The sequence below is a fragment of the Trichomycterus rosablanca genome, chromosome 2 (genome assembly GCF_030014385.1).
Source record: "Trichomycterus rosablanca isolate fTriRos1 chromosome 2, fTriRos1.hap1, whole genome shotgun sequence".
Taxonomy (NCBI): domain Eukaryota; kingdom Metazoa; phylum Chordata; class Actinopteri; order Siluriformes; family Trichomycteridae; genus Trichomycterus; species Trichomycterus rosablanca.
This window is the reverse complement of record NC_085989.1, coordinates 10,681,042-10,693,608: the sequence shown is the minus strand read 5'-3', so window position 1 is coordinate 10,693,608 and position 12,567 is coordinate 10,681,042. Positions and strand designations below refer to the sequence as shown.

At 41.5% G+C, this 12,567-nt stretch overlaps 1 protein-coding gene across 1 annotated transcript in view; it reads left to right on the top strand.

Moving 5' to 3' along the window:
• The first annotated feature begins 320 nt into the window (after positions 1-320).
• Positions 321-12,567, top strand: part of efna3a (ephrin-A3a) — a 232,478-nt gene continuing 220,231 nt past the window's right edge. Inside the window, exon 1 of the mRNA XM_062990080.1 lies at positions 321-599. Coding sequence (XP_062846150.1) covers positions 496-599 — 104 coding nt within the window. The 5' untranslated portion in view covers positions 321-495. The remainder of the gene's footprint in view (positions 600-12,567) is intronic.

Here is a 12,567-nt window from a genome sequence, read left to right as displayed (position 1 = left end):
TATATATTTTAACCACTTTAAGCGCTTAAAAGTAGCATTTTTATGTACAGAACCGTACGCTGGACTGTGAATAAGAAAACTTCGAGGTTAGGTGCGTTTTAAATTCGTTTTATTCGTGGCGGAGTGTTTTGTTTTCGCGGCGTTTGGGGGATTTAAAAAGACGCTCGAGCGCGCTGGCGACAAACCCACCGACATGAGGGCTTTATATTGTTTTATATCGGTTATATTGTGAAAGGTTTATGGACAAACGGATTTATTCGTGATACTTTGGCTTCTTTTTTGTATACTGGAATGAAATTGAGTATAAAGAAACGGACAGGAACGATGGTTGGATGACTGCGCTGTGGAATTAACCAGGCGAAGACCAGAAAAGCCTGTGTCCGTTGGAGCGACGCTGCGTTCACTGTCCTGATTATTTGAAGCTGCAGAGGATGTTTTAAAGTGAACACGGTCGGACGACCGAAGAACATACAAACAAACCAGGAGGATATTATTATGGCTGTCCAAGCGATTTGGCTCGTAGTGTTCGCCTTCACCAACTTGCTCCTGACTCAAGGGAACAACCGGCATGCTGTGTATTGGAACAGCTCCAACATTCAGTACGTGCACTACATTACTTTCCTACTGCTTAGTATTCTGCTCTCTTCTACTTGCAATACTCTGATCTGTCCTCGAATAAATGATCCAGCTTGCTATGGTTGAATGAGCAAGCACCATGTCATTTGATTATGCTTAATTGAATATAATACAGCAATTCATATATACAAGGCTGGTGAGATCTTTCTGCATTGGTACTTTTTGCTGGTTTCTCTTTAAAGTGCATTGTTCAATGTAAAGTAGGTTACACGTTGATGGCAGAGAGATCCACGTTTAAATATTTTATATGCCACCATATTACTCCATCATGAACCATCCTGTGCTTTTTTTCCTTTGCCTTTTCTTGTCTTTCACCATGCCAGCATGTGTGTTTACTGTTCCAGGTATTTAAATCTACTGTGAACAATAGATGCCTAATAAGCTGTATTTTGTGTATTCTGGATTGTACTGTATATAGATAGTACAAAAAAAACTGCCCCTGCAGCACAAGTCAGTCAGGGGTATGTTTGAATTGCTGTGACTTAGTAATGTAATTACAAATCGCATTGTGCATTATTCTGCATTGTGCACACTTTAATTTGTATTCAGCTCACTCGGTTATCTGTGCATCTTCATTCTCTGTGCTCATTTCTGCCCATCCATCCATCCATCTATCCATCTGTCTGGATCCATCCACCCATCGATCCTTTAGATTTATTATAAGCGGAACAGATTCATCAGCTCTACCTGAAGCAATGTTGTGTATTCTTGTAGGAAAGCATTAGCAGTACTTTTTAAAAGTCTGAGCCAAATCCTGTAATGTTTGAATGCCACATTGTGACCACTACTCATCATATAGGGCATTTTTATATTCTATATCCCACAAATTTTACCCGTTCATTAGTACACTTGATTACTGTGATTCTATTCTATCCATTCACTTACCTACATACTTATCTTACTTTACCCACCCTTATCTACCTATGTTAATTCTTGAACCAGTCTAAATTACAGGTGCCTGCTCCTTTGATGCAGATCTCTTATCAGTCCTCGGAGGTTTACCCCTCTGAGCTTTCGAGCCTTCCGAAAAGCCAAAATGGCATCTGTGTGTGTGTGTTTGCTGTCTATATCCTGTTGACATTTTGCATTTCTGATCCAGTCCTGATACTTATCTAATACTGACATCCTCACAGTGGTGGAGCTGACCGCAAAGATATACAAAATGACAGTCGTGATGGTGGAGTGCATGATTGCCCGATCTTTTGTGATTTTGTTTTACTAGTGACAGCCTGTATCTTGTCAAATATATCACACATGTTCACCGTATAATTATGCAAGTGGACCAGATTGAGACTGGTCTAGTGATTTAGACAAGTACTGGTCTCAATCCACACAATCCACAATTTGGATTGGGATATACACCGATCAGCCATAACATTGAAAACACCTCATTGTTTCTACACTCACTGTCCATTTGATCAGCTCTCAGCACTTACCATATATAAGCACTTTGAAGTTCTACAATTACTGACTGTAGTCCATCTACTTCTCTACATGCCTTTTTAGCCTGCTGTCACCCTGTTCTTCAATGGTCAGGACCACCACAGAACCACCACAGAGCAGGTATTATTTGGGTGGTGGATCATTCTCAGCACTGCAGCGACACTGACATGGTGGTGGTGTGTTAGTGTGTGTTGTGCTGGTATGAGTGGATCAGACACAGCAGTGCTGCTGGAGTTTTTAAATACCGTGTCCACTCACTGTCCACTCTATTAGACACTCCTACCTAGTTGGTCCACCTTGTAGATGTAAAGTCAGAGACGATCGCTCATCTATTGCTGCTGTTTGAGTTGGTCATCTTCTAGACCTTCATCAGTGGTCACAGGATGCTGCCCATGGGGCGCTCTTGGCTGGATATTTTTGGTTGGTGGACTATTCTCAGTCCAGCAGTGACAGTGAGGTGTTTAAAAACTCCATCAGCATTGCTGTGTCTTATCCATTCATACCAGCACAACACACACTAACACACCACCACCATGTCAGTGTCACTGCAGTGCTGAGAATGATCCACCACCCGAATAATACCTGCTCTGTAGTGGTCCTGTGGGGGTCCTGACCATTGAAGGACAGCATGAAAGGAGGCTAACACAGCATGTAGAGAAACAGATGGACTACAGTCAGTAATTGTAGCACTACAAAGTGCTCTTATATGATAAGTGGAGCTGATAATATGAACAATGTGTGTAGAAACAAGGAGGTGGTTTTAATGTTATGGCTGATCGGTGTATATTTAATTGTATTAATTTGTTTCCACCCATCCAACCATCCGTACGTCCATCCGTCCTTTTCTTCCGAATATACTTACTCTCTTCACGACACCACTTTACATTTACATGAGCTACAAGCTTTTTCTTGAATGCTTGCGAGTGCCCCCTAACCTCTGGTGTTAATCACCAGCTCAATAATCTGCAGCTGCTGGGGACAATGAAGTCTATCAGAGAACGGGTGTGTGCGCGGTTGCGTATGGGGGGTGTATGGATGTGTATGGGTGCATTTTGTGCTGGTGTCGTCATGTGCATGTAAGTGCAATAATGAATGTGCATGCAAATGTGTGCATAGAGACGCTTACCACTGCCGTAGCTCATTTTTGGAGCCACAGGATCTTAACAATGCATATCACGGTCACAGGTTTCCCAGTTTGCACTTCCTCCTCTGTAACCACTACTATGTCAATGTTAATTATCCATTTAGTGAACGTGCTGCATGTGCATTTTTCGTATGAGGCACTGACGAAATTCATCTGCATTATTTATTAGTTCATTCAGGTACACCAGACCAGTGCTTACATTGAATAATTAAAAACAAATGATTATTTAAACTATACTGTATATTTCACACATTTACTGTCTTTGTGACCTGCACAGACTATTGTCTTAATTCATTAATCTGTTAGTAATAGCATCTTAGTGGGCAGCCCTTTTTTTATTCTCCTAGGCTGTAACGAAGGCCACAGAATATTGCTTTAATTGACCCAGATTGCAGGAAGCTGAGATGCCCGCTGTGGCCTTACTCCATGAATACAGATCTCTTATCAGTCCTTGGAGGTTTGCTGCCTTGGGCTCTAGAATCTAAAGAAGTGCCCAAATCGGGCAGAATCTTCCGAACACGCTTCAGGCCAGGGGCATAAAGATCACGCTATCAGATGAGATCCTAATTTGCTACACCCTTTTGTGGCCTAATTTAATTGGCAGCTCAATGGTTCCTAGTTGTAAAGAAATTGGGGTGAGGACTTTTAGTGGGGTTGTCTGTCTTTTCTCTTACAAAATGCAGGAAAGCTCAGAATTCTACAAACTATCATTCCTTCCAAACTAAGTTTGAATTCCTTACTGAAAAGCGAGTATATGGTATAACAGGATCAACCAGACAACATAGCCTTATTACTCCCTTTTACATTCAAACCTGGGTGATAAGAGTGTTTGTTTTTTGATCATTATCCAGAATTTTGTTATTCATACGTAGGTGATTTACAATTCACATACATACTCTGACAAAGCATAAAATTGGGGCAGCACGGTGGCTCAGGTGGGGCGGTCCGTGTCCTTTCTGTGTGGAGTTTGCATGTTCTCCCCGTGTCTGCGTGGGTTTCCTCTCACAGTCCAAAGACATGCAAGTTATGCCTAGTTCACACTACACGATTGTTGCCCTGATTTTCGCTCGCGGACTGGTCGGCACTAGATTTGCCGGCTCGGGAGCAACTCGTCGTTCGCTCAATCCGAGCGGCTCGCCGAGCGCTCGGCGACTGAATATACAGTAAATATCTAGCTTGCTAGATATCTGGATATGAGTCGGCCGACTGGCAATGAGTGCGGTGTCGAACAGCCAATGAGAACGCAAGATACGGGGTTAGGGGAAACGCAGGGGAGGAGTTGTAAAAAGGTGGGACAGGGGCACACACTCAAGTTTTACAGTATTTCTGACCTTCTATATTTTGTTCTCTACAAAACATAACACCAACGTTGCATTGCCAAAAATATTTATTAACCTATCACTATAGAACAAACAATCCCTGCTGGCCGCATAGCCAAATCCACTCAGATTCATTTATTCTTCCTACTTGCTTTTACGCTGCACATCAGCGCACAAACTTTGGTCGCTCGCTTATTGTTGACGTGCATTTTTGGATGTGGTATCATCAAACCCCTCGTCACTTCTCACGTGTTTTTTTGTGACAAAACGTAGTTTGGGAGACCAGAGAGACCCACCTGCGATTCCTCCTGATGGTAGATGGTGTAGTGTGAAACCCCCTATCGCCGATCAGTCATGTAGTGTGAAAGCCACGCCGACTTGAAAGACTCCCGATTACAAGAGATCCAGTCGTGTAGTGTGAACTTGGCATAAGGTGAATTGGAGATACAAAATTGTCCATGACTGTGTTTGACATTAATTAAACTTATGAACTGATTAATCTTGTGTAACGAGTAACCACCTGTCCTGTCATGAATGTAACCAAAGTGTGTCAAACATGATGTTAAAATCCTAATAAATAAGTAAATAAATGAACATATAAAATTGCGGAATTAATATATGTCTAACCTTATTTTCTCTGCCTCATTTCTGATTTCGGAAAGCTTCTGTCCAGTTTTGAGATTGTTTTCGGTTTAGTTTAGATTTTACTTGACACTAGTTTCGTTCAAGCAAAGCAAAAGGCATTGTTTTTTTTGTTTTTTTTGAAGGGTTTTGTTCAATTTACCTTTTCGTGAAAGTTGCTTAGATAGTTAAATAATCTTTTTTTTCCCCTCTTTTTCTCCCCCTTTTTAGCGCAGCCAATTGTTCAATTTGCATCGTGCTTCCTATGTCTATGCCGAACCCTGCCCTGACCGAGGAGATCGAAGCTAACCCACATCCCCTCAGAAACATGGTCAGCAGCCGGATGCATTTTTGCCTCCCACATATTGATGTGTGGCGCCACCTAGCGTTGCATGTGAAGAGACACACCCTAAGGGCACCCTTCCTCATCTCTGTGTAGGCGCCTCTAATCAGCCGGCAGAGGTCGTAATCGCATTCTGACAGAGAAAGACCCACATCCGGCTCTTTGTCCCGCCCCCCAACTGAGCAACCGGCCAATCGTTGCTCATACAGCCACTCAGCCTCGGACCGGTAAGGCAGAGCTGGATTCGATATGATGTACTCAGAATCCAGCTCTGGTTGCAGCGTGTCTTTTTATCGCTGCGACACCTGAGTGGCCTGATAGTTAAATAATCTTGATGTTTTTATTCTGCCTGCTTCTCATTTTTGTTGCTTGACAGTAACATATACTCTCATATACTAACAGTAACAGCTTATCAAAACTGTACAATTTACTACTTTTTATAAAGAGATATAATTAATATTGTGCAGAATTAAGTTTAACTTATTGATCCCAGTTTCTTTTTTTTTTTTTTTTTTTTTTTACCCCTTTTTCTCCCACTTTAGCGCATCCAATTTCTACCCGTCAATCATCCTCTCAATAATGCTGGTCCCTGCTCCTGATTGAGGAGCACGAGGCTGCTCCACGGCCCCTCCTACACGTGCACAGCAATCGAACATCTCATCACCCACAATTGACGAGCGCAGTGCGGTACAGCGCTGTGCACGGAGGGCCACACCCCCTGTCGCACTCCTTCCCCATCTCCGTGCAGGCGCCACCAACCAGCCAGCAGAGGTCGTAATCGCACTAGTCTGAGAGAGAGGACCCATTCGGCTTTAGTCCCGCCGGCTTTAGTTATCTGAACAACAGGCCAATCGTTGTTCATGTATCCACTCGGCCTCAGCCGGCGAGGCAGAGCCGAGATTCGATACGATGTATTCGAGATCTCAGGTCTGGTGAACAGCATGTGTTTTACCGAACTTTTACTGAGTTTCTGTTGCCCTCTTGGAAAATTTAATTACCCACCTCTGTGAAAACAGTATGTTGTTGTTGTTAAAGTTTTTTGTACACACAGATGGAAGCATTTTTCTGTTTAAATATCAGTAAGTTTTAACTCAGCGGTTTATGTACCGGACCATTAATAGGAGGGTTACTGGTTCAAACTCCTTCCTAACAAGTAGCAGCAAGGTCCCTAACCCTTGTTTGCTTAGAATATATCTCTAAAGTAAGGCATCTGCCATGCATTATGCATAGTGTATTCAAATTCCCCAAGTCCTAGTCTCTGTGTAATAAACACAGGCATGACTCAACATAAACAATAAAGCAGAAAAAAGGAACAGAGTGTGTAGCATTGGATCAGAAACCCACGCTTAAGCTTTGATTACATTTGCACACCACCATTAAGGAGGCAGCTCTCCACTTCCACTGGCTCTGCAACCGCTAGCTAAGCTCATTACAGCTGCCTTAATGACTGGAGAAAAAGAACACACACACACACACACACACACACACACACACACTGATACAAAACCATACAAAAATACCATACATATAAGCAAACAAGTGACACTAACACTCATTCATTTAAATGCAAATATACTTTATTATTTTAGTCGTATACAGGTTTAAAAGTTAATACCGTTCATAGGATATGACTTTTTGACCAAGTAAATGCTGTGATTAAAATTCTTTATGACTATTATTTCCCTTTTCTTCTAATATTAGACTGTTGCTCATTTATACTACTGTGAATGTAAGGAATAATATGAAGTGTTATTTTCAGACATCCCAAGTTGCAAAAACTTTCATTTCAGGAAGGTACCCCCGGACCCGGACCTCGACTCCCCAAGCCCAAAAAAAAAGAAGAAAAACCTCTCGCACACACCAAAGGATATGGGTGATAACAGAACTTTTAGGAGCTGCTAACTGAGCTACTAAGCTAACTGTTCGCGTCACAAACACATAGTGCACTAGAGAGTGTGAAAGGTAATAGATTTATGTTCCCTACATAGTGCACTAGATTGTATATTAGAAAATAATTTATGTTCCTTACTTAGTGCACTAGATAGTGTACTAGATAATAGGCTTATGTTTCTTACATAATGCTTTAGGTAGCGTATTAGTTTACGGATTTAGGTTCCCTACATAGTGCACTAGATTGTATATCAGATCACGGATTTATGTTCCCTACATAGTGCACTAGATAGTATTTTAGATATGAATTTATGTTCCCTACGTAGTGTACTAGATAGTGAATTAGACAATTAGTTTATGTTCCCTACACAGTGCACTAGATTGTATATCAGATCACGGATTTATGTTCCCTACATAGTGCACTAGATAGTATAATTAGATGATGATTTGTGTTTCTTACATAGTGCACTAGATAGTGTATTAGATAATTAATTATGTTCCTTACATAGTGCACTAAATTGTATATCAGATAATTGATTTATGTTCCCTACACAGTGCGCTAGATTGTATATCAGATAACGGATTTAATACGCGATCGGGGAAAAAAGTCTGTGTTGCCTGCGTGCGTGCGTGCGTGTGTCTTGGCCGCTCGTTCTAGATTCCGGGAGATTTTATCTGACCTGCGGGCATCCGGGAGCCGCTATGTATATGCGGGAGACTTCCGGAAGACTTGGGATGTCTGTATTTTAAGTCTCTTAGGTTAACAGTTTCCATTGAACTTCTATAAACTAACAAGCAAATGCGATAAGCTCCATATTGTGTATACTTGGGATGTCGGTCAGATTAGGGAGATTTGTGTGCGTTAGGGATGAATAAAAATGAATAAATATTTAAAGGATTTAAATTTCATTAACTGCTTTGTCCTGGTCGGGAGCGTGACAATTAAGGAGTTCAACTTTATATATTTTATCAGCTCCACTTACCATATAGGAGCACTTTGTAGTTCTACAATTACTGACTGTCGTCCATCTGTTGCCCTGCATTCTTCAATGGTCAGGACTCTTCCAGGACCACTACAGAGCAGGTATTATTTAGCTGGTGGATCATTCTTAGCACTGCAGTGACACTGACATGGTGGTGGTGTGTTAGTGTGTTGTGCTGGTACGAGTGAATCAGACACAGCAGTGCTTCTGGAGTTTTTAAACACCTCACTGTCACTGCTGGATTGAGAATAATCCACCAACCAAAAACATCCAGCCAACAGCGCTCTGTGGGCAGCGTCATGTGACCACTGATGAAGGTCTAGAAGATGACCAACTCAAACAGCAGCAATAGATGAGCGATCGTCTCTGACTTTACATCTACAAGGTGGACCAACTAGGTAGGAGTGTGTAATAGAGTGGACAGTGAGTGGACACGGTATTTAAAAACTCCAGCAGCGCTGCTGTGTCTGATCCACTCATACCAGCACAACACACACTAACACACCACCACCATGTCAGTCACTGCAGTGCTGAGAATCGCTCACCACCTAAATAATACCTGCTCTTTAGTGGTCCTGTGGGGGTCCTGACCATTGAAGAACAGGGTGAAAGAGGGCTAAAAAGGTATGTAGAGAAGTAGATGGACTACAGTCAGTAATTGTAGAACTACAAAGTACTTCTATATGGTAAGTGGAGCTGATAAAATGGACAGTGAGTGTAGAAACAAGGAGGTGGTTTCAATGTTATGGCTGATCGGTGTATATGTATATATTGGCGTTTGTGTGTCATTTGACGACAGCACTTAGTTTTGAGCAAAGATAAAATAATTTTGAGTTGATTGTTTGATTTTGGTCAGACAATAACTCACTGCTGTACATACAACAACTCAGATCTTTAATGTAGTGGTTAAAAAAGTTCTATAATTCCATTAAGCTTTGTTTCAATTTTTATTAGTGATTCTGATTGAATACGGTGCCCAGGCAAATAGGGCAAGCCTGTCTGCATCGATTAGAATGTACAAAAAACATGGTCTCCTGCCAACATTTGGAAAAGAGCCCAGGCTGTCACTTTATGCCTAGAGGAACTTTGTCCAAGGGGCTGCTGTGCAAGAAAGAATTTCCTGATCCTACACTTTCCTGTTTATTCTTGTGATTAGCACTGAACTTCAGTCAAGCTGCAAGTTTAGACTTTATAGTAGAGGCTTTCTTCTTGCATGGCAGTGTGATGCTTGCTTCACTGTGGACCATGTTGCCAGTGTGTCAACAGCTTCTAACTCATGGCAGATCTGTTTTTATCTGACAGTCTGGACAAATAAGCATTAAGCATAATGTGACAGTTTGGTTTTTTTCTAAATCTTGGCGACCAAGCTAAACTTTACATGGGCACCGAAAAGTTGCTGTTGTGAATTACACTGCCTGGCCCAAAAAAAAAGGTCATACAGTCTAATATTTGGTTGGACCGCCTTTAGCTTTGAGTATGGCACACATTCGCTGTGGTATCGTTTCCACAAGCTTCTGCAATGTCACAACATTTATTTCTGTCCAGAGTTGCATTAATTTTTCCCCAAGATCTTGTACTGATGATGGGAGATTTGAACCACTGCGCAAAGTCTTCTCCAGCACATCCCAAAGATTCTCAATGGGGTTCAGGTCTGGACTCGGTGGTGGCCAATCCATGTGTGAAAATGATGTCTCATGTTCCCTGAACCACTCTCACAATTTGAGCCCGATGAATCCTGGCATTGTCATCTTGGAATATGCCCGTGCCTATCAGGGAAGAAAAAATCCATTGATGGAATAACCTGGTGGTTCAGTATATTCAGGTAGTCAGCTGACCTCATTCTTTGGGCGCATAACGTTGCTGAACCTAGACCTGACCAACTGCAACAACCCCAGATCATAGCACTGCCCCCACAGGCTTGTACAGTAGGCACTAGGCATGATGGGTGCATCACTTCAGCCGCCACTCTTCTTACCCTGATGCGCCCATCACTCTGGAACAGGGTAAATCTGGACTCATCAGACCACATGACCTTCTTCCATTGCTTCACCTTATTCCATTGAGTCCAATCTTTATGCTCCCTAGCAAATTGAAGTCGTTTTTGCCGGTTAGCCTCAATGACGAGTGATTTTCTTAAGGCTACACAGCTGTTTCATCCCAGTCCCTTGAGTTCCCTTTGCATTGTGTGTGGAAATGCTCTTACTTTCACTACTAAACATATCCCTGAGTTCTACTGGAGTTTTTCTACCATTTGATTTCACCAAACGTTTAAGTGATCGCCGATCACGATCATTCAAGATTTTTTTCAGACCACATTCCTTTCTTGAAGATGATGTTTCCCCACTGTCCTTCCACTTTTTAATAATGCGCTGGACAGTTCTTAACCCGATTTTAGTAGTTTCAGCTTCTCCTTAGATGTTTTCTCTGCTTGATGCATGCCAATAATTTGACCCTTCTGAAACAGATTAACATCTTTTCCACGACCACAGGATGTGTCTTTCCACATGGTTGTTTAAAAAATGAGAAGCTACTTACTGCATCAGATAGGGTTAAATAACTTGTTGCCAGCTGAAACATAATCACCCCTGCAGTAATTATTCAATGGGAGGCTCTTACCTATTTGCTTAGACAGTCTGTGAGTCTAATGTTGCTGGCTTTCTTTTGGAGGTGGCCAGCCATACACTGAGTCCAGGTCTGGGAGCGGACTTCCTGTGATCCTCTGTGCTGTTCTCACCACCCGGGCCAGGTCCTTCCTGTCTTGTGCTGTACAGCTGGCATACCAAACAGTCATACAGAGACAGAGGATGCTTTTAATTGTGCTTGTTGTGATTATTGTCGACGATGTATGGTCCCCAATTCTCACCACTTGTGGTCTGTTGGTATTAAAGTCGTAATTAGAGATGGGAGGATCAATCGGCTATGTATCGGTATCGGCCGATTTTTAATCAAAATATACAATCGGTGATTGGCCGATATTTCTCAAAATTAGCCGATCGCGAGCGGATAAAGAAACAGTTTATGGTGTTCAGCTGCATATGTGGACAGGAAGCATGTCGTCAGTCTGGCAGTTTGTTTTACCGTATATGACACAGATTCATCCAGGACGTTTTGTAAAATTTGTAAAACCAACGTGTCTCGCGGGGGAACCAAAACAAAGACATTTAACACTACTAATCTGATACGGCACTTAAGAGTACACCATGCACGCGGCTGAATACAGTGAGTATCAGAAAACTGCAATCATTCAATTTAGACCATTTAATTATTTTAACACGGAAAAACAGTATATTACATAAATGCAGTCAAAATTGCAGTCATTAAACCCTGGGTTATTTTAAACGAAAAACATCAAATTAAACAAATGTTGTCTGCATAGCGTCACTGAAATCACGCAGTCATCGTGGGTCTTGAATTAATTATACGTAGATGAAATATAACAGCAGCTATATAAAATATGGAACGTTTGAAATTAAACAACTGGGCCTGTTTTAATTCTGTTCAAAATTAGTAATATTTCAGCTTTATGGGATGACAGTCGGTTCCTCTTTTCAGTCAGTATATTTGAAGCGACGCTAAACAATCTTTCACTATCCATGCTTGTGCATGGCGCATTTTGCAGTATTGACTGTTTAATTTACTGTTTAAAAACAATTTGAGTTCGTTTTAAAACAATTCAAGATCTACATTTAATGGTTGCAGTTTTTCGTTTAAAATAACCCAGAGTCTGCGTTTAATGACTGCAGTTTTGACTGCATTTATTTAATTTACTTTTTTCGTTTTAAATTAATTAATGGTCTAAATATAATCATTGCAGTATTGGCTGTATTTGTTTGATTTACTTTGTTTATTTACTGCAAATTTTGTTAAAGATATTATGCTGTTTCACATGAGTTCGTTAAAAATGGTAATAAACCAGTTTAGACCATGTTTCATGTCTTGCTTGCGCTAAAAATTGCAAGTTGCCCTGCCGTGGCGTATAGCCCCGCCCTACATCGGTATCGGCTATCAGCCGATCGCGCTGAAAGGTGATCGGCGATCGGAATCGGCCTCAAAAACGCTGATCGGCTGATCATCTCTAGACGTAATGCATTCAGTTTAAAACAAGACCGTAATCACAATGTCCATATAAGGTCAAAATACCCCCCCTCCCCCAATATACTGTAAAAATATAAGTAAACAATTAAATTG